Source organism: Myotis davidii, unplaced genomic scaffold, assembly GCF_000327345.1.
Source record: "Myotis davidii unplaced genomic scaffold, ASM32734v1 scaffold651, whole genome shotgun sequence".
Lineage (NCBI taxonomy): Eukaryota > Metazoa > Chordata > Mammalia > Chiroptera > Vespertilionidae > Myotis > Myotis davidii.
Genome location: NW_006283994.1, coordinates 2,170,090 through 2,193,245, shown reverse-complemented (window position 1 = coordinate 2,193,245; position 23,156 = coordinate 2,170,090). Strand labels below are relative to the sequence as shown.

Below are 23,156 nucleotides of genomic sequence, written 5' to 3'. Positions count from 1 at the left end.
CACCCACCCGCTGCCAGAGGAAGAGAAGGCTTGGCTGGCAGCTGACCTGGCAAGCCTGCCACACTGAGCCAACACCACCACAGGAAAAGGGCTTGTTCCCACATAACCAAGGCAACTTTTTGTTTGTTTGTTTTTTGCCTTGTTTTATGAACCTAATAGTTGGGGGGCGGGGGGGGGGAGAAAGAAAGAAAAAAAAGAAAAAGAAAGAACAGGAACGTTCAAATGTAAACCCGAAGCACACACGTGGGGGTTGTTCATCCCCTCCTGGCTGGTCGTTGATAACATCTCCGCTGGTTTGTAGCATCGCAGGGTTTTGCTGGTTTCCTGCCTGTGACGTGAGAGCTTCACCTGATTCTCATTCCTGACTCACTGACTCATAGGCGCACTGGTCAAGGCCCAAGGTGGTCGCTGGGAGAGGCTTCCTTTATTTCCTTCCCCATGCATACAGACACACTTCCCAAACCAGGTAACAGCATCAGCAGAGCCAAACGAGTTTCCTTGTTGCCCGACGTGTCTCAGTTTCTTGAGGCTTCAGGTACCTCAAAACCACCATATCATTTCTCATCTCCCCTTGGGTATTTCAGCTGCCACTCTTCCTGCCACCCATCCTGTCCCGTCCTGACCATATGCTGCGCTTGGCTTCCGCTTCTATTGCATCTCAGTAAACACAGAATCCGTCCCCAACACGCTAAGTGCCCAGCTACCCTGACAACCCTACGCCCTCCTCCGCTAAATCGCTTCCCCACCTACGCGCACTCCATCTGTCCCTCTCAGGCCACCAACGTGAAGTCCTCTTAACTCTTTCAATTACCTAGACTTTACCTTCATCACTTGGTTGCAAATATGAAAAAACACAAGGGAATTTCCAGGCCTCAAATGTCTAAAAAATTCTCTATTTCATTCACAAACCTTCCTCAGAAAAAGACACAAAAACCCCAGGGGCAAGGGAGGGCTCACCACTTCTGTAAACAAGAATAACAAGCAAGAAGATGGACAGTCCCTGTGTTAGTTTTGGAGAAATGATTCTACCTCGGTGAATTTTAGAAACAGCTTCGTTCTGAAGCAGAGATCAGTACGTCATTATTATATACAGGGTGTCCCCCCCAAAATGCATGCAAACTTAGAATATAGTTATAAGTTACGTTTATTAAAATGCATTTCATTTTCATTTAACAGCTACTAGCTGTGAAAGTGTGTATACATTTTTTGGGGGACACCCTATATATATACATATATGTATGTATGTATTTACGCATGTATACACACACACACACACACACACACACACACCACATGAGCGTGTCCTCAGGACAAGTCCATCATGCCAGCCTTGGAATATTTTTCTGATGAGATCTGGGGGCGAGCCCTGTGGAGGCCCCACAGCACCATGTGGGAGGAAGTGGCTGTGATCCGCTTCCTCCTCCCTCCCCAGAATCTCCAGCGATGTCTTCGCCTTGGCTATCTGATGGCCTTTGTAAGCATATTAACTCATAATAGTTTCCTGATGCCCTTTCATATAACTAGGGACCACTAGTGTGAGCTGTGGAAGCGACCGGAATAAGCAGCCACATGTATCAGCTGAGCAGAAGAAAAGGCTCATCTGGGGATGTTCCAGAAGCGAGTTTCCCTGGGAGCTTTTCTTGAGTGCCAAAGCTTGGACAGAGATGGCACACGTCCATGCATTTCTACAGCCTCCCTCTCGCCCACTGAAAGGACAGAGAAGCACTTAAAGGAAGCAAAACCTTGTTGTACATTCAATTCTTCAAGGTCACAGCAGGGAGGCGGGGCTGTCTTAGCCTCCATCCCCGCACCCATCTGCTTTGAATTAATCCTCACTTTTAAATCCCGAGCTGAGGAATGTGCCATTGTTCTGACCAAGTTTAATATGGAAAATCTTTTTTTGTTTTGTAAGCTGTTGTGTTTATTTTACGATGGAAAGAGCCAGCTCAATCAGTTACTAATTATAACAGATATATTTTTAGAACTATCTTCAATAGTATTTTCAAAAATTATCTGAACCAATTACTAACTAGATGTTTTAGAAAATGCACCTCCTCATGTACTAGTATATGCTACACGAAGGTTAAAGCATCACTATTTCTCATTTCTTTTTAAGTCAGTCTAAAAATAGCCACTATTATCTTAAAGAGGTACAGTAGTTCCATTAATTAAAATTTCCATTCTAATTTTTTTTTAATGAGTCAGAGTCACGGAATTTAGAGGTAATCGAAAAAACCCCAGAATGACCACAACTGCAGGAGACTGTAAGTCACACACATCTTTGAATAAGACCTACTCCACTTTCACTGTCAATCACCAAGACTGAATTTAAACTTGAGAATTTCTGTGACAAGCCCTTGGGAATCTCCCCAAATAAATCCAAATAGAAGTATGTACTGTTTACGCATGAGTTCACTGCTAGGTAATTCTTTTTCTTCTTTAAAATTTTTGTTGAGTTTATTGGGGTGACATTGGTTAATAAAATGATATAGGTTTCCGGTGCACAATCGTTTACACCATCTGTGTACTGCATTGTGTGTTCACCACCCAGAGGTAAGCCTCCTCCCGTCACCATTTGGGTAATTCTCAATACCGCCCACCCCCACATCCTATGGAAGTACAGCTTCCTGCCTAAGAGGTCAGACTTACCGTTTCTAAATAAAGGAAACAATATACTAGAAGCTGAACTGCAGCCCAATGCTTCTCAACCCGAATGGGCTTAAGATAAAAATATTGGAAAGCATTTAGATTGTTAGCACGGACAACGTGTGAAGCGACTTCCCTATTCGACTTCCTGGATCCTGACCGGGCATCGAACCATGACCTCCTGGTTCATAGGCTGACGCTCAACCACCGAGCCATGCCGACGGGGCAGTAATGAGATTTATTACTTTCTTATCATGACCTCAGCCGCCTCAGGATGTGACTCCTGCTGTTCATTAAGGGACATACCATTCACCGCAAAGCACCGGGGAAGTCGCCTTTGCCCTTCACATGTAATATAACGAAGGACAAAACCCTATTTTTTATTACCAAAAATTTGGTTATAGCAAATGAGGAATATTTGACAGCTCTGGTTGCTCAAATAATAGTAAATATACTCTGAAGCAGCTGTACACTCAATACTGTTTCCTCATTATCATCAGAGGAAATTTTTTTTAATAGAAACAATCTATAAAATGGCAATAATTTAATGATATCAACATCAGTTAATAATTAAATTGTAAAGACATATCTAAAAGAGTATAATACATAATGTTCCTAGAATGTTCTGTCACATGGGGGATGCTCAGTTATTATTCATTCAATGATTCTGGAATTAGGTTCCAATGTATATGATCACTTACCATATAGCAAGTTTGTCTTTCTAATGAATATTTGGTATTCCTCTGAGCCTTATTAAATAACTTTTCTCATGTGAGAAAACTTTCCAGCATGAGGGAAGATGCTGCAATGTCCCACTCAAGAACTGCTGTTGCAAGGTACCATCTCCCTGCACTGGTCAGGGTCTTTTCAAAAAATACAAAATATGCTCCAACACACCCCATCTTGGAAATTCAACACAAACACTCTCACTTCACTGCGCTCCACTCCTAATACTCTCTTCCCTGCTCCTCAAAGAGCAAAACTCCTCAGATATGTCTTCTTTTTATGCATTTCATTCGTTTTACAGAGGACATGTGTTTCAGGCTGGAGGGGAAAGGGGCTGAAACCGAGATTTCGTCCTGAAGTTACTAGCCCGCATGGTGACCTGTGGCAGCTCAGCTCACACAGCAGATGGCCTGACCGCAGGGCCGGACCCCGCCAGCAGGGTGTGCGGCCGGCCTGAGGCGTAGCAAGAATCTGGCACTTGGCTCTTGACCTACCTCTCTCCAATCTACCTGAGCTATTGACTCAATAGTGTGGACAAAATCAGTCACAGAAATTTAATCACCTACGTTATTTGGCCCTTCCTCTCTTTAGTTCTTTTTCCCACCTCAATCACAAAAAGTGCTTGCTGTAAAATAATTCAAATTTGTAGAGCTGTATGGTTTAGAAAGTAGAAGTACCCACACCTCTAGCCTCTGATAATCACTATTTATGGTGACAGCCTGGAGTTCGCAATTTGTGTGTGTGTTGGGGGGCAGTGTCTGAGAAAACATCGAAGGAGGCGCAGCAGCCTGGGACAAGTGATTGGAAAGTTCTAGAAACACAGCTGCAAGGATACCACTAAATGACACCACAGTGATCCCCAATCAACAGCTGGCAAACGTGGTGAGTCTGAGTCACCAAGGAGCTCCAACCAGTGGACACCTTGCTTCTGGACAGGCCAGTTGATGAGAAGCACACAAGTCGTCACAGCCCACAAGGGAGATCAGAGAAAACCTGCTGAGAACGCCTGGAAGCTTGCACTGATTTTCTGGGATTTGTCAAAAACTAGTCTTTGACCCAGAATTCTTCCGGTGGGAATTGATCCTAATGAAGTGATTTTAAATGAAGTCTGCAACTGAGGCACGTGCCCTTGATAGGAATCAAACCCAGGACCCTTCAGTCCGTGTGCTAACACTCTATCCACTGAGCCAAACCGGCTGGGCTAATGCACTAATGTGTAGCATTTAAAAAGAAAAAAAATGTGAAAGAATATTTAGCCCAGCCAGTGTGGCTCAGTTGGTTGAGCATTGACCCATGCCCCGAGAAGTCAGGGCACATGCCTGGATTGCCAACTTGATCCCCAGGAGGGGGAGTGCAGGAAGCAGCCCATCGATGTTTCCATATCATTCCCTCTCCTTTCCTCGCTTTCTAAAATCAATTTTAAAAAAAAGAATATTTGATGATCAAGGAATGTGAAAGCTGTATATAATTTAATTTTTTTACAGTTTCCAAAACAGTATTTCCAGCATAACCCCATTACTGTAAAAATATAAAACATTAATAATGATAACTTCTGAAAGAGTGATGAGGGTATATCTTATCTTGCTAAAAAGATTAGTAAAAGACAAATTTTAATGCTGAATTCTAGAAACTGAAAGGTTGAAGGCTTGCCTTTGAGGCCCCAAAAGAAAACAAAAAGCTCTGAAAAGATAATGAAGCAGGAGGGTTACCAACATAGAAGAGATGAAAAAGGTCCCTGTCTGGAACAATGTTGTTGTATGATAAATGGCATTGTTCAAATTTCCCAGCGCTGCCGCAGCGAGAATACATTTCCAAGTTCAAGACTGAGAATGCATTTACAAATTCCTATTCAGACTGAGTGCTGGGAGTTTTTGTTGGAGCCTTCCAGGCCAGGAACTTGCCAAAACAATGAGTCTGTCTTTGATAAATTATAAAGGCAGCTAAAATACAAAACAGAGAAAAACTTCAAAATAAGTTAACCAAAGAAATATGCTTGAACTATTCCAGCAATTTCCTGATTTTTTTTAAACAGCCTTACAACTGGTAGCCCCAGCCTGGTAGGTTCCCTTGGTGCAGAGTCACTGAAATAGGAGAGAATATGGAGAGGTAGCAAATGAGACCAGCATCTCAATCCCACATGGGCCATTCACTTGCTAAACAGTGTTAAGAAAAGGCCTTCTGTTCCCCTACATTCCGGATGCTTTATTTGAAAAGTAGAATGTGAAATACCTGCTTGCTCAAGGTGAGTGGCAGTTTCTGCTAAGAGAGAAGCAATGCTGACATAGTTCATCCAGGACGGACGCTGGCACCACGCCAAGGGGGGCTGGCGGGAACACATTGGGGAGGAGCCCGAGGCTCTAACACTCTTCCTCTTCCCTGGCTTCTAATTGCATTGTCACTGGCAAGAGCCTTGAGCTTTCAGTTATGTGGGTTTGAAATGATCTCTTTCTTCCCCTTCTCTCCTTAATAAATAACCTCACTACAGAACATGACAATCACAAGGTTTCATATACAGACAGCTGAAGAGAGCTGGGTTCTAGGAAGTCAATGCTTATATGACCACCATTCTCTACGGCTGTGCAGTTATTGTGGAAAACAAAAATACTGAAAGCACTTTGTCAATCTAGTTCTAGAAAATATATGTTCCACAGAAGAGAAAAAAATTATTCCCGATACATCCCCCAAGGTAAATAAATGAAATACTATACTTCTGGTTCTGAGGGAATGTAAGGTGTCTGGAGTTAGGTTAGCAGCTGTCTACCTTATTACCCTAGTCACAATAGATTTCAAACAGCAATGTTTAATACTAAAAATCTCACATGTGTCATTCAGTAAATACTACCAATGAGCTTGGAGTGTAAGACCATAGGCCCTTCCTCTATTCCAACCTCAGTGTTAGCTTTCTTGGCTCTCCTTTAAGCTGGTGACACCCAGCAAAACTAGTGTAGTGATCAGGCAGGACAGCCAGGAAGCTTGTTGAGGTCTCAGGCGAAAGGGTGGATGGGGGAAGAGTGTATTTGAGAAACAAAACCTTACACTTGTGTATGTATCATACAGGTGGTACCAGAATCCCAAGCCCAAGTGATTAACATAAAAATTAGTTGGAGCCCGGCTGTGGTGGCTCAGTGGATTGAGCGTCATCCCATGGACCAAGAGGTCCTGGGTTCAATTCCCAGTTGTGGGCTCGATCCCCAGTAGGGGGCGTGCAGGAGGCAGCCCATCAATGATTCTCTCTCACCATTGATGTTTCTATCTCTGTCTCCCTCTCCCTTCCTCTCTGTAAAAAGTCAATAAAATATATTTTAAAAAAATAAATAAAAAGAAAATATAAAACACTTTTCCAGTGCCAGTTTTTTGAGCAGTAGGTTCCATAGCGTTGCATCAGGGTCACATTCATTCCACCATTTTGCTTTAAGCATCATGATCCGTTCTTAACTGACCTCTCCAGCTAGGTCCTGCTCCGTCACCTGCCCCATCAGGCAGGTCAGCAACTGCAATGTGTTTCCCTCAGAGCCCGGGATGAAGTTCTCGCCGCCTCAGCTGCTCTCTCTCTGTTCCTTCCTTTCAACTTCTACCCATTCTTCATGCTCCGCTCCCAAGTCCTCCTTCAGACCTATCCCAACAAACTGTACTCCACGGGGAGTTTTTTCAGAGGCAACATCCACAAACAACTTCTGAGCTCCTGGGACCTGCTGGTCACAGGACCAGGTGCTTACATGGATGATGTAACTCAGTCATTTTCACTGCTTTGCTCTGGTTATCTTCACCACGGAGTTGGCATGTAACAGGGTACTCTTCCTCCCCACTGACCCAGCTTTTCCTGGTCTCTCCATGGCATCATCATTTGCTAACCGGGGTCCTCGTGAAAGGCATCTATGACAATCCTACTGATGCCCTGCACTGTTTGTTCAATACATCTTTCTGCAGATGCCTAGATGTCTAGAATGTGCAAGATATACTCAATTGATTCGCAGTAGGTTGAAGGGGGAAGACTTGAGGAGGGAGGAACCAGAAGTAATCCAAGGAGAAGGTCACAAACAGGCAAAATTCAGGTGGCAATGCCAGTTTCAACCAGTTAACAGAAGTCCAAACACAGGCCACTACTTTACACACATCACCACCACTGGTGCCTCACAACCATCCTTGAAGGGTGTATATCGTCCTTGTTGTACAGAGTAGAAAACAGGCTCAGATTAAGTAAATTCCTCGTTGCACCATTAGTGATTGGTAGAAACAGGACCCGAACCCACTTCTATGTAAGATTAACATTAAGAACAAGCTCTTGGCCAAGCTAGGCCATTTATTATCAGTAAACATTAAGATGTTATTCAATGAGTTACCATATGAAAGCCTTTAGAACAGAGAGGGGCACATAGTGCCAAGTGTTCGAAGCTACACACACACACACACACACACACACACACACACACATAATACTTAACTTAATTTAGTTTTATTTCCTACTAGAAGCCTGGTGCACGACATTAATGCACTGTGGGGGGGGGGACCCGCCCTTAGCCTGGCCTGCACCCTCTTGCAGTTGGACATCCCTCAAGGGGTCCTTAGCGCTGCTGTGGAGGCGGAAGAGGTTCCCACTACTGCCACTGCACTCGCCAGCCGTAAGCCTGGCTAGCTTCTGGCTGAGTGGCGCTCCTCCTGTGGGAGCACACTGACCACCAGGGGTCAGCTCCTGCATTGACCATCTGCCCCCTGGTGGTCAGTGCGTGTCATAGCAACCGGTTGTTCTGCAGCTGGGTTGATTTACATATTAGCCTTTTATTATATAGGATTCATATCCCTATATCCACGTAATATAAATATTTGTATTCAGGTCATATTTTATTTAATTCAGTTTTAGCTTCAGATCTAGGGTATAAGAAGGACCCATCACCTTGCTTTGCTCTGCTGGTATTTTGCACATTAACTAGAGGTTTGGTAATGATTATGCTTTCAGGAGTATTGAGGCAGAGCTAAGATAGATTCTCATGTCAACATTTTAATGCAGATGAAATGCATACTGGGAATATTTCACTGGAGATGCTTTTGAAAGCATTTAGTCTTTATATAAATTCACTCTGGTAGTACCTCTCCCCCATACCTGATACACTGAGATTTAAAATTTTGGCTTTCTTGTTTCTTTTTAGATACTTATTTAACCAAACTCCATTTTTAGTGTAAAAACCACTTATTTCAAAGACAAATAAGTGAAAAATTAAGGTTAACAAGTGAGACAGTAATAACTTCTAAAGAATGAACTGAAACTGGGAGCTGGCTACAACTTTAAGAGTAGTTTTGTGTGAAGCATTTGACCATAGTAAGTAATTTTATGTTTCAACAGTCCTGTCACAAATTTCATTTTTAGTGGTAAAACTAATATGAGCATCATGGGTTTTTTTTTCTTTTCTTTTTTTTCTTTTAATATATTTTATTGATTTTTTTACAGGGAGGAAGGGAGAGAGATAGAGAGTTAGAAACATTCATGAGAGAGAAACACCCATCAGCTGCCTCCTGCACACCCCCTACTGGGGATGTGCCCGCAAGCAAGGTACATACCCTTGACCAGAATTGAACCTGGGTCTCTTCAGTCCACAGGCCGACGCTCTAGCCACTGAGCCAAACTGGTCAGGGCAGTTTTTTTTTTCTTAATCTCATCCTACAAATACTCATTTATGACATAGATCAAAGTTGTGTCTTGTTTGCAAATATAAATACATTTATTCCACATCTAATAATTGGAGAAAATTTCCATTAAATTCTATTTCCCATGGGAAATGTCAAAGGAAGTAAACATATCTATTACTACTCAGGACAAACATTAAGAATGAAACAATAGAAGCCATTCAGGATGCTCATTTAATACAAACATGCTGAGAAGCAAAGTAAATAAAACATAAACCCTACAGATGACTTCTTTCAGGGCAGATATAAACAAGAGACTAACAAAAGTGTCTTTTCTAGAATCTCTGATTTGGACAGTGATCCACTTAGAATAGTCAGCAACAGCATTCATTTTTTACAGTGCATTTTTACTTCTATATTGTCTCCTGTAAATTAAAAGCAGTTTAAACTGAAAGATCAAGCTGTAGTTGCAAAATTTATTTCCTGTATTCATACTAACCACTTCCTCTTTTTTAAAAAAAAATTGTTTTCTAACTTGTTACAATGAACAATTCCTTCAGACATTTTATATGCAGCAAATTTGGGGAAAGCACTAAAGACATTAACATGTCCAATAAAGATGGCAGCTTCCTAGTTACAGCAAGGGCAGAGAAAATATTGAATAGTACAACTCCTTATTCGTACAATAACTTAAGGAGTCGTCTTGCTAGAGGCTGTTTCCCCAAATGGTAAAAAAATGGAACACTCTGCTACTCAGCTGGCTTCCGTTAGCACAGAACCTACCCGACCTGGCCAGGGCTGCCTTCCCAGAGCCGGCAACTCTGATTCCAACCGAAGCAAACTCTAAAACTACTACAATTCATTGGTTTTATCAAGACAATTACCAAACTGATAATCACTCAAGTCAATTCCTTTATACTTGCTTACAATGGCATAGACTCTGTATTCTAACTTTATTTTTCTCTTTAAAATATTCTACTGTGTGATACGTGACATAAAAAAACCCAGCACATGTATATTGGATTGTAAATAGAAACGTGAAGTTTCATCACTTAGCTCTTGGAATTCTACCTTAATTCATGACTCGGGATTTCATATTCTACTCCACCTTAGGGACATCTATGTAGAATTTAAAAGCTAATAATGTTCAAAGGCGAATACTTTTAGAAGCCATAATGTCACACAAAAAATGGAATTTAAAAATGCCCCAAGAAACCGATACACTGTTCTGAGTGCTCATGGTCAGGATTATAATCTAATTTAGTTTGTAAAACATTTCCTCAAATCGGGTTATATAATAAAACTCATGATGAAGCCAAACAAGGAAACCTCTCACTTTGTAGAGAGAGTTCTTCTGCTTAGTCAACACTCAGAGTTGCAACGTGTTGGAATAAAGAAGCCAGGTTAACCGTTTCATAGTCAACAACTGCCCACAAAGACAGGCAGTGAAGGAACCAGTCAAGTTGTAGGAAAAGGAGAAATTGGTACTAAAGTTCAAAATGCATAACTTGGACTCTCTGGCCATTTCTGCAGCCACTTGTGACCAGTAACTGCAGTTTCAGTTAAACAATATCCTATTCTGCATTTAGAAATTATGTAAGAGCTAACTAACAGTCACAAGGCGAGGGCGACTTAGAGAAAGGGAATTATTCACGGCCTGACATGGATGAACTCCGTCTAATGCATGCATTTAGCAAACACTGTTCTCTCTGTTCAGAAATATTAGTGCACATTCCATTCATTTTGATAACCTTTTCCTTTTCCATCCCAACGCCACACTAGCCAACGGCAGCACCACCAGATTCAGGCGCAGGTGCTGCCCCTCACCCAGGGTCGTCTAGCATGCTATTATGCCAAAGCAGAGGGACAGAGAAAACCCGACTTTAAGGTCCTTGTCACCGAAATGCCATTCAAGAGTTGTTTAGGGGGCAACTGGGAACCTTCACCAGACAGTGAACTAAACATCAGAAAGAAAGAGAAAGGCACGTTCCTTAAAGTCCAGGACTGTGTGATTACATGCTGGTGTCTGTGCCACCCCCATCTCGCCAGCACAGTCAATGAATAAGGAGTCGGGGAATGAAGGACAATGAATGGGAACATTACATGACTTAGGAATTCGCCAACAAATTCAGTGTTTTTTAAAAATGAGAATACCGCCGTAACCAGTTTGGCTCGGTGGATAGAGCGTCGGCCTGCGGACTGGGGGGTCCCGGGTTCGGTTCCGGTCAAGGGCATGTACCTTGGTTGCGGGCACATCCGCAGTGGGAGGTGTGCAGGAGGCAGCTGATTGATGCCTCTCTCTCATCGATGTTTCTAACTCTCTATCCCTCTCCTTTCCTCTCTGTAAAAAATCAATAAAATATATTTTTTTAAAAATGAGAATACCATAAAAATCATGATTCCACAAGGAAGTCCCTTAAATTAGAAAAAAAAAGTATGGAGTGACTCTTGTGGGGGGCTATGTGGAAATAGGAAAAACAGATCAGAATTTAGTTGGATAAAAAGCTGCACCAAGCAGAAGCAAACTGTAAGGAAAAATAGTTCCCAGAGAGACTTTATAATATAAATGAACGGTTACTTAGAATTCTAATTCTTAAAACATCATCTCCAACTTAGGCTTGAAATATTGACCCCATTAGAAAGTACTCTCTTGCCCACTTCTTTGCATGTTACACTGTGTAGCCGGAGAGGGGTCTCACCAGGGCTGCCTCCCAGCCGCGCTGCATCACCCTGAGCCGTCTCCAATGAATGACGTGTCCTTCTCACAGCACCCCTACCTGGGGCAGGGAGGGGGCGTCCATTGGTGTTGAATTGGAGCCAAAGACCATCGGTTGATGGATTTTCCCATGTTCCCTTGCAGGCCTTCAACTTCTTAATACTATGCACAGTAAGGACTACCATGTCCATCTCGTACAAGGGGAGGAAACAAGTCTGGTTTTACCTTGCACTGAAGCACACGGGCCATGAGCCACAAGATGACCTCTTCCAATGTGGTCCTGCTGCAAGCCCCCACGGACTCGCTCCAGGGCAGGGGAACTCGTTTTAAAACTCTGACCGCTGCGTCTGGGCGACAGAAGGCTGTGTAGTTCCTTGAGTTCCATCCCCAATATAAACCATCCCACTGAGCTTATTTCGGGGCCTCATCATTCCTCTGAGGACGTGGCATCCTCGCAACATCCAGATGTGTTCACTGGCCCAGAGACAAAACTGACCGTGTTTCCGTATGCCCACGCCGTGCGTATGAATTTACTTTTGGTTACACTGGCTCCTCCAGGATAACACACACCCATGTGTAAGCTGATCACTAAACATCTGCTAACACAGACACCAAACACAAAGCAAGTGTCTACTGATGTCCCCGTGGACGCAGGCGGGTTTCAGGCCATTTATGAAAACATGGCCCTAGTCCCTGTGCGGGGCGGTTAACTTATAGTTTAGAAGATACGTGCACACGAGGTTCACAACAACCGTGTCATCAAACGCAAATGGCAACTCGGGCCAGTCCTCCCTCCTTCCGGGGAGCAGTTACACCTCTGTGAACACAGGCTGCCACTCCAAGGGTTGCGGGGCTGTTAGAAAAAAGGAGGGCGAGCAACTTCCAATACAACCAGGTATGTAATCGTTTGCAGAAACTGGGGAAAAGACATTTATATGAGATTCAAAGGCTTTCCAAAGTCAAAATGGAAAATTCCAGTAAGGAACGATAAGAACCGAAAGCCTGCATCCTTTCGGCTGGATGCTGACAGAGGCCTTCCAGCCGATAAGGCAAAACCCTGGGGAAATGACAGCGCTTCGAGTCACCTTCATCAGCAAAGTAGCTTAAGGATTCCAGTGTGGAGGCCAGTGATGGCGAACCTATGACACGCGTGTCAGAGGTGACACGCGAACTCATTTTTTTTGGTTGATTTTTCTTTGTTAAGTGGCATTGAAATATATGAAATAAATATCAAAAATATAAGTCTTTGTTTTACTATGGTTGCAAATATCAAAAAATTTCTATATGTGACACGGCACCAGAGTTAAGTTAGGATTTTCAAAATGCTGACACGCCAAGCTCAAAAGGTTCCCCATCACTGGTGTAGACCCTGCTCTATCAGCTTCAGTGTTTGTGATGCCAAAACTGGATAATTTATCGTATCCTTGGGGAGGAGGTAAGTGAAACAAAAGATGGCTCTCAGTACAAGGAAGAATTACGCATCCCTGGAAAGATTTTAAAAAGTTGAGGAGAGCAATCCAATCGGCAGTCCCTATCAAGTCCCACAGCTGCCTTTAGGTCCAGCTAGTGTACTTAAAAAAAAAAAAAATTATTGATTTCAGAGAGAAAGGGAGGGGGAGAGAGAGAAACATCCACGATGAGAGAGAATCATTGATTGGCTGCCTCCTGCATGTCCCACACTGGGGATCTATCGCACAACTTGGGCATGTGCCCTGACCAGGACCCGGAATCGAACCGTGACATCCTGGTTCATAGGTTGATGCCCAACCACTGAGCCACGCTAGCTGGGCAAGCTATTGTACTTTTGATAACTTAGCTACCTTGGATCTGACCAAGAGAAAAAATCAAAGAAAAAAGTCATCCTGCAAATTTTTGAACCACAAAGGGTCAGAACTCACACAGCCTGTGTAGATCCCAAACTCAAGTTGGAAAACTTAGATGGATGCAGTCCTGGCTGGGTAGTGACCCCAGGTGCTGCCAGCTCCCTGGTGAACCCACGCTGAACGTAGGCCACAGATAATTCATAGCAATGCACTCTGATAATCACCCATAGACGGGTCTCTCTCACATGCTAGTCTGCTGGGAGTTCCACTTTCTTACGTGACTGAAATACAGGGCGAGGATGGTATGACAGGGAAGTCTCCTGTCCATAGCAAGTTTTCACATGAATGTCTGGGAGCAACCACGGGGAAGCTTTCTCACAACAGCACGTGGGGCAGACAGTCTGGGAAAGATGTGCCCCGCAAAGCTAACCCCCCAAAGCAGGTCAACTAGTCTTCAAGGCATAAAGCATGAGCGTGGAAAGAAGGTGACAGCACACCGAAGACAAGTTCAATCTCATGGATACAGTTCTAAACTGTATTTCTTTTTTTTTAAACTGTATTTCTTAATAAAATAACTTCACAGTAGCAGAGCAAACTGACAGGAAATGGCAAACCTTCCACTGTTATCATCACACGAGTTAGCTTACTGATCACTGGCCACTGCCGTATCGGCTGGGAATATCTTGCACATATTAACTTCCTGAGTACACCCACCAGCCCTCTGCGCTGTATTCCCGTTGTACCAACTAGGAAAGCAAGGCACAAAGAAGTGATATGTCTCTCTCAACAAAGGTTACAACGAGCCGACCCCAAAATCCCTAGTGGTGGGAAGATCTGGATGACACAATCAACAAGTCTGATCTGATGGAAATAGGTAGACTCTGCAACTAAGAGCTGGAGAATACACAGTCTTTTCAATTACTTAAAGAACATTTACAAAACTGACCAAGTGCGAGGCCTCAACAACCAGAAAAGACTCAAACTCTGGCTTTTTACAACCACAATGCAATTAAATTAGAAATCAATAACAAAAAACAGATGTTTAAATATGTCATACAATTGAAAAATTTAAAACATGCTTCTACATAAATCATAGGAGAGATTAAAAAGTAAAAGAAATGAAAAAGATCGGGATGTGAACAATAATAATAATAATAGACATTAAAATTCGTGTGTTGCAGATAAATCAGTGCTTACATAAGAAATTTGTTACTCAACTGCTTATAATAGAACAGGAGAAAAGTTGGAATGAGGTAAGCTTCTGAAGAAAGAAACATTTAAAGGACAATAGGTGAAATCCAAAGACATTGACAGAGCCCTCTCTGGTTTGGCTCAGTGGATAAAGCTTCACCCTGTGGACCAAAGGGTCGCAGGTTCGATTCCCATGTACCTCAGTTGCAGGCTCCTCCCCGGCCTAAGCCCTGGTCGGGCTCAGGAGGCAACCAATTGATGTGTGTTTCTCTCACATCAGTATTTCTCTCTGTCTTTCCCTCTCTCTTCTACTCTCTCTAAAAATCAATGGAAAAATATCCTTCGGTGGCGATTATAAAACAAACAAAAAAACAAAGACCTTGACAGAGAAGGTTGAAGGAAAGGAAAGGAAATGAAATAGAAAATAGAAGTAGAAAAGAGAAGTTGCACCAAGACAAATTTTGGTTCCTGGAAAATCGTAATAAAAATGATTTTGGAAAAATGACCACAAAAAGGAGGTGGGGGGAGGCGTATAAATAAACAATATTAGGAATAATCAACATATGCAGCAAAAATTAAGGTGAGAGATTATGGGCAACATTTAGCCGAGACACTTCAAACCTTAAGATGAAATGGAGATATTTCTAGAAAAATATTACCCCAAGATTAACCAAAGCAGCAGACATTAAAGGAATCAAATCAGTAGTGAGAAACTTTCCCACGATGCAATATCACAAAACATTTAAGAACTGTTAATTTCATCTCACATATATTATTTCAGAATATAGAAATATGAGTAAGCTTACTACAAAACCAGTACGTGATGCAAACTAGAACAGACAAGAACAATTATAGAATAATCTCAATGACTACAGACGCAAAAATCTTGAGTGAAATAAAATAATACACGGTGACCTAGTTGGAATTGTCCCAGGAGTGCCAATTTGGTTTGATATAAGAAAATTGATCCATGAACTCTATCCCATTAATAATGGGATGAAAAGAAGCCGAAAATTTATCTGACGATATTCAATATCAAGTCAAGCTTAACAAAACCTCTTGGCAAAATAGGAAAAGAAGGGAAATCCCTTAACCTGATAAAGGGCATATTAAAATCATGCCGAATGGAGAAACATTTGAAGCCCTCTTTATAAGCAAGCACAAGATAAGGAGTCCACAATTACTGCTTCTAGCAGCGTAATGGAGGTCAAAACCAGCAGAGCGAGATAAGAAAAATAAATAAAAGGCATAAGGAATGCAAAAGAAGAAATAAAACCGCCATTCTATGCTGGTGATAGGATTGTCTCTATAGAAAAGTCAAAATAGAAATGAAAAGTTTAGCAAGGCACCGGGCTCTAATTAGTAACATATGAAAGTCACGTGCTCTATATTCCACCTGAATAAAGTGAAAAACATAATATCGAATGAGAACACATAAAGTCAGAAGAAATTAAATGAGCCCTGGCTGGTGTGGCTCCATTGGTTGAGCATCATTCCGTGCACCAAAAGGTCCCTGGTTCGATTCCCAGTCAGGGTTCCTGACTTGGTACTGAACCCGCAAGCTAGGCATGTGCCCCGACTGGAAATCCAACCAGGGACCTTTTGATGCACGGAATGATGCTCAACCAACTGAGCGTGTCACACCAGCCAAGCAGGGTCAATCTATTGTAATTGAATAATATTTTTTATAGTTTGGAAAGTTGTCGGTTTAAGGAGAACTCACGACAAATTTATGGTAATGTATAGTAACTTTACCAGCATATTAGTATATCTTTTGGTAAAGTAGATAAATGAGAATGTGTAGTTTAATGTACTAGATAATTCTAGAGGAAGGCATACTGACATATACCTTGCCTGTAAGCAAGGAATTTGGCAGGAGGGGCAAATAATGAAATAGCTAACACACACTTTTGCAACTCATCTCATCTGTAACGAACCTGGCAAAAGCGAAAGAAACCTCTGAAAGGCAGGCTTTTCCCAGGGGAGGCAGGAGGCTGTGGCCGCCAGCACAGCCCTGGGCAGCAACGAATGAAGACTGTTATTTAACAGGCTGATCTGTTTACGCCCTATTGATGACTGTCATAAAAAGAAAATTCAGCTTCGAGGGAGCAAACCCAGAAGACACAGCGCAAGCTCTCTGACACTCCCCGCTGCCAATTCCAGTGCGTCAGGGAAGCCGAGGATTTGCACGCGGGCCTCAGCTGCAACCTGCTAGCGACCGACCGGATGATTCACTCAGAAGCAGGCCAGGGCGGGAGCCTCCTTATCTGTTGAACGGAAGCACCAGAGGCAGCCAAGCTCTCGCTGCACATCCGCCCTGGGTTTCAAGAGGTTGGCTTTTCTTTGAAAAGCCATTAGTGAAAGCCACAATCTCCAGACACCAACCCCTGGGCCGCGGTCTTGGTCTATGTCTCCGCGTTATCATCCTGGTGACTGAACAAATAAGCAAACTGCCCAACACCCACGAGCCCCCAAGTTTCAGCTTCAGGTCCCCATGGCAGCTGACACAAATGGAAAATGATCCCACGTTGAATGGCCTTTTGTGGCTGCACCAGAAAGGAGAACTTGGGGACCGACCCTCTGGGAGGGTGCGTGACGAACGGTGAAAAGGGGAAACGAGAGACAGGCTTACTTTCACCTTACCTTTTCAACATCCGCTTTTGTGACGTTGATGTCAGCATCCATTTTCTCAAAGTACTGCTGCGCCCGGTCAGCCTCCTTGCAATCCCGCTCAAATCGCCGCTTGCTCTGGAAGCAGAGGAAAGCGGTGGAAGGGGAAAGGGGTGACTAACGAAACCAGGAGATCCCTGAGCACTGGCTTTTACCCAAATCCCCCAAAGAGCATTCTTCTCCCCAACGGACTGCTGGGTCATAATCTCAGGACGCTACTTTATTTTTAAATAATTCTTTACTGTTGAAAGTATTACATATGTCCTCTTTTACCCCCCAAAAACCCTCCCAGCCCACCCCCACCCCGTACCCCAGGCCTTCCCCACCCTATTGTCTGTGTCAGGACCAACGGCCTAATCTTTGTTCTTTCCACGTGGTTTTTAGAAAAAAACACGCTCCTTGAACTCTTTTGGCTCAACACTTTACTTCAGATAAAAGTTTCTAGAAACACTCTACACTCAGATGAGAAAAATCTCTCAAGGCGTTTTCTTTAGTGTTTCCGTTTGTTTTGAACATACTGACTGATTCAAGCTGAAATTCAATTCCAGTTAGAAGACCGGCCCGGCCTTTCCCGGCTGCTGGCTGCTCACTCACCGACTCGAGCTGCTTCCAGCAGGTCTCTATGTGCTGCTGGGCCTTCCGTCCGTCGTGAAAGTGCTGCAAGCGAGAAACACCAGGGATCAGCGCGCCCTCCTGCTCAGAGTGACACGAGAGAAAAAGCCCACCCGCTGAAATAATACTTAAATATCGAACACCCAGCATGTGCGCGCCCGAGAAATCTTAGAGTTAAAAAATAAAGGGAAATGAAAACAAGAATAGCCAAGAGTAGCCTTTGAAACTTTAGATGTTATAATAATTGAATTCTAAGACTTATATACACAATTTGTAAAAGTGATAGTGAAGTTTTAAGACAAAAATCACTTAGATCTTTATTTTTAATTGCTTTGAGATGTAACTCACATACCATACAATTCACACGTGCAAATTGACAAGTCAATGGTTTTTACTAGAGTCACACAATTATGCAACCACTACTATAATCAATTTGAGACCATTTTTATCACCCCAAAAAGAAACCACGACCTCTTAGCTGTCACTCTCCTACCCAGACCCTCCCCAGGCCTGGGCAACCACTCATCTTTCTGTCTCTACAGATAACGCCGCTTCTAGATGTTTCATAGAAATGGAATCTCACAACATTATCTTTCGTGACTGGCATAATGCTCTCATCACTTCATAATGTTCACTGAGCAGAGTCTCTCTCCAAGGTTCATCCATGTGTCACACGGACCATTTTTATCAACAGGCGACATTCCACTGTATGGATATATGCCACCATTTGTTTATCCATTCACCAGCCGATGGCCTTTGGGTTGTTCCCAGTGTGGGGCTGCTATGAATAATGCAGCTACAAGTATTTGTGTAAAAGTTTTGAGTAGGCAGATGTTTCCATTACTTAGGACTTTTTAAATTTAAGGTAGATTCACCTGCTACCTGCGGAGGCCCTGGGGCAGCTATATGCCTGGTGTTGACACCCAAGGACTAGACCAGAGTGAGCCTCACAAACATTAGGAGCCAGGGATCAGAGAGAAAGGGGCAGACTGGGGGGTCTGTGGGCGGGGAGCAGAGGTGACGGACTACGGAAGCACCATGCTGTGAAGAAGGTTCCAGGTGGCAGGCTCTCTCCACCCGTGGAGATGACAAACACTTGGACCATGAGGTGCAGGAGAGGTGGTGGGAGAGGATCAGATGCTGGGGCCCTTTGATCAGGAAAGCCGCCGGGATGTGCGGTTGCATGGGACCAGATGTGGGCTGTGATGTTCTCAGATGTCAGGGTGACTCCGAGGTTGTCTTGACCTGCCTGGACGCGTGAGCAGGCTCCTCACTCTCCAGTTCTGTTGGGGTTGCCATGGAGAGGTTCCGGCGTATCAGAGGGCAGGAATGGACGCCTGCAGCTCCCCCAGCTATGATGCTCTTGGCTGGCTGGGTCCCCTGACCAAGGCTGCAGCTCTGGTGAGGCAGCGGCCTGGAGCTAACCTGTTCCCTGGAGCGGCCCGTGGAGCTCAGCATCCCTGATGGCTTTTCCTGGCCCCTCTCCACAGCAGCCTAAATGCTCCCTTTAATCCATGGGCTCCCTTCAGTGACTAGGACAGGTAGGCAGGGGAGGGTGCTGCGGGGAAGGCAGGTGAGGAGGGACAGGAGCCCAGAGGCCCTCCGCACAGCGTCAGAGTCCCACCTCACCTGTCAGACCGAGGCTCAGCTGAGTCACAAGTGGCAGCTGACGGCGGGGAGGCTGGGAGCAGGGGAAGGGCAGGTTCTCTCAGAAAAGACAGCGCTTCTTTACAGGGACTGTTTCTCGCCTCCTGTGAGGTCACGTTCACTGTTATAAGCGCCTCTTTACAGCCAGCTGCGTTCGTCCAGCCGCTTGTTAGTGTCTATGAACCCAAGAGAGCCCCTGGGCTTCGTTTTTCCAGCCTCATCACAGCACGGGGATGCGACAGAAAAGAGAGCGAGTCCACGGCAGCAATAAAGCAGCAGGACAGGGTCACGGCTGTGGGGAGTCAGAATAGAGCCGGGCAGAGCTAGGAAGCCTTGAGCTTCGGAGGAAGTACAAAGTGGAAGCAGGTATCTGGAAGCCACAAAGATCCCTTATAACGAGACCGGAGGGAAGCAGTGGTGAGGGGGTGCTCAGGGGAAAGAGATGTGGGCAGATGGGGAGGCAGAGGGACAGGCCGGGACAGACGGGCTCACTGTGCCCTTCCAGCAAGGCCCTTCGAGACCGAGTCCCTGTCCACCCAGAAACGCAACTTTCCCAAACTGCCACAAGGATCGTCCCCATTCTGAGAGCAGGGACCACCGCGTTATGCGGTTTTCAGAAAAGTCTCACCATTCCCCCCAATTTCACTTTGAGATTCAAAGACGGACCCATACAGAGGGAGTCACCCGAGCCCCGTGCCCAGAGCCGAGCTCCAGGCTGGTGCCCAGCTCTGGGCTTCCGAGCGCAGCACCTCCCCGCGTGGACAGGAAGCACGCACAGGACGCGCAGAGAGTGTCGGGCCCACAGGAAAGGGCCTGCTCTATCACAGGATCCTCCCTGAGGACACAGTCTTCAGACACTGGCCATTTGGGGAGCAGGAGGGATGGCTCCGACCGAAACCCCACCCGGGAATCCTCCTGCCACGCCTTCATCCAACTATTTTAGAATAAATGTGAATTTACTTTTCAAGCATAGTGTGGCCCCTGACTTTACTGTGAGCTTTCTCCCAAGGATGCCTGAGCCACAGCTGTTAGACAAAAGCAGGATCCCCAACCACACGCGTGACCCCATGGCTTCACGTGATGTGAGAAAAGCCCAGGTGCCTGTGAATCGTTCCTTATAGCATGTGCCCCTCCAACACTCATGTGGCTGCGCGGCTGGCGTGCTTCAGTGGTTGAGCATCGACCTATGAACCAAGAGGTCAAGGTTCAATTCCCAGGCAGGGCACATGCCCGGGTTGCGGCCTCAATCCCCACTGTGGGGTGTGCAGGAGGCAGCCAATCAGTGATTCTCGTCATTGAAGCTCCTATCTCTCCTTCCTTCTCCTCTTCTCTCTCTAAAATCAATAAAAATATATTTAAAAAAACAAAACCTCATGTGGCGCGCGTGCGCACACACACACACACACACACACACGGTCGCTGCTGCCTGGTCTCATAGGAAACGGACGGATGGAACCAAAGCCTGCCCTGGGCCTGCGCGTGCCTGACCCAGATAGCGGTGGTTTTCAACGGCTACAAGTTAAACTCACCGGCTCGCCAGATGTGTTTGTTGTTTACTGACAAGCAATGGCAAACACATTTCTTCTCTGGACAGTGAGCAAGTGTGTACTGAGAAGTGTGCCTCCGAGGCCGCATAAAGAGGGATTGTTCTCCAGGAGATAACAAGCGCTCCGCTGGCCCGGTGAGGTCATCGCAGCTCCCTGCTCTCCTCTCCGAGGACAGACAGGAAATGCCAGCTCCCCAGGCCCAGCTCCACGCTCCCACTCTCTCCTGGAATAAGATGCTTTCGTTTCTCTCCAAACACAGTAAGACTTTCAAAAATGCCTGATGGTATCTGGGTGGCAGCTAAACTCACTTTCATGTCAATGCTTTTGCTGACCCTTAAACATACACAAGCGCATTCATCCTTTAAAACTGTTGTAGAAATTTCCCAGTGACCAGGGGTGGCTGAGATAAAATAATCAGAGGGAAGCTAAAATAAGCACACATTAACCTAAAGAAAATTACAGTGACAAAGCTCTCAGAGTACTGCTCTGCGAGACATCATACTCAGGCTGAACAAAGTATGCGAATGTTTATTATTCTCACTCCATAATTAGGTACAACAGCTGTTTACTTTCACTATATAAATATAATAGTTTATTAACTTCTAAAACTCCTTAATAAAGCAAAATATGGCATTGATGTGAGAACAGCCACTCAAAAAAAAAAAAAAAAACTGGGGGGGAAAAAAGAATAAACACTCAATTGAGGACAGTCAACCATCTGGAATTTTAAATAAAACTCAGATTCCACAGATGAAAACAAAGGAACACAAAGACTTGAAAAGGGCAAAGAAAAAAAGAGCATCCAGAAAATATGTCTGTGACAAATATTATAACTTCCTCAAAACCCACAGAGCGGCGGGTCTGAACACTGGCCCTTCTCAGCCTGCCCCGGGGTTAATTCATGCACCGCTAAGTCTCTGTGGGCAGAGATGTGTGCACTGGGAGGAACACTCTGAGCCACCTTCAGACGGGCTCAAAGGAGCATTTCACCCTCATTTAAGTCCGAAACCATAAACCCAGGAGCGTTCGTGACAGGACTCGCATTCTGCTTTGATTTAAGGCTTATTTTCCCAAATTCATTTATAATAAAAATACCTTCCCAGCAAACTTGATTAAAGTTCCTCAAAGCCTCCTTCCCACTGCCATGCTCAGTGGCTTCACTTCACCAAACACTGACCATCTGGGCCCCGGGCAGGGGACCCCGATGAGCCCAGGCCCAGGCCTAGGCCCAGGGCCAGCAGCACCGGCCTCCAGTGTCCACGATCCTGCTCCCGAGGAGAAACATGTGGCTCAGACCTCAGCCAGGGAAGAACCTAGACGCTCTGCTTTCATAGGTGGCAAGTCAAGATTGTCTTTTTAAGAATTTACCTTTGAAAAGTCAACATATTTTCCCAAAGAGGAGCCTACAGATTTGTGTATCAGGATAAACACTGATTACTCATACTATTATGTGAGTGAGCAGCACTGTAATATGAGAATGAATACAGCACAGGTGGAAATCGCTGCGTAAAAAACATCTTGTCTCCTAGAAGCATGAGTAGCTAGTACTCTCCTATTTTGGTTAGAAATTTGAAAGCTTCGACATCGAACAGCTGACTCACTGTCATGCTATGGCCCCAAAGGCAAGAAGAATGTCCATCCCTCCCACTACCTGCTTTTCTCCTACTGCCTCTCACGTCTACACAGGAAGGAGGAAGCCTCCTCTTTTGCAGCGTGAGCCATTTCACCATGCAGGTTCTGGTTAGGGTTTCATCTCTTTCAACTGGCAAAATCGAGATGAAAAATAATTCTCTACTAGGATCTGAACTGAGCTTGGAAATACTCTGTGCCAGTGGTTCTCAACCTTCCGAATGCCGCGACCCTTTATAATACAGTTCCTCATGTTGTGGTGACCCTCCACCATAAAATTATTTTCGTTGCTACTTCATAACTGTAATTTTGCTACTGTTATGAATCGTA

General features: G+C 44.6%; 1 protein-coding gene across 1 annotated transcript in view; it reads right to left on the bottom strand.

Annotated features, from left to right (window-relative positions):
- The window catches only part of FNBP1 (formin binding protein 1), a gene marked incomplete at its 5' end in the record, with an annotated part of 57,006 nt that overhangs the window by 20,471 nt on the left and 13,379 nt on the right, over nucleotides 1-23,156 (bottom strand). Inside the window, 2 exon segments of the mRNA XM_015567766.1 lie at nucleotides 17,365-17,469; nucleotides 17,986-18,048. Coding sequence (XP_015423252.1) covers nucleotides 17,365-17,469; nucleotides 17,986-18,048 — 168 coding nt within the window.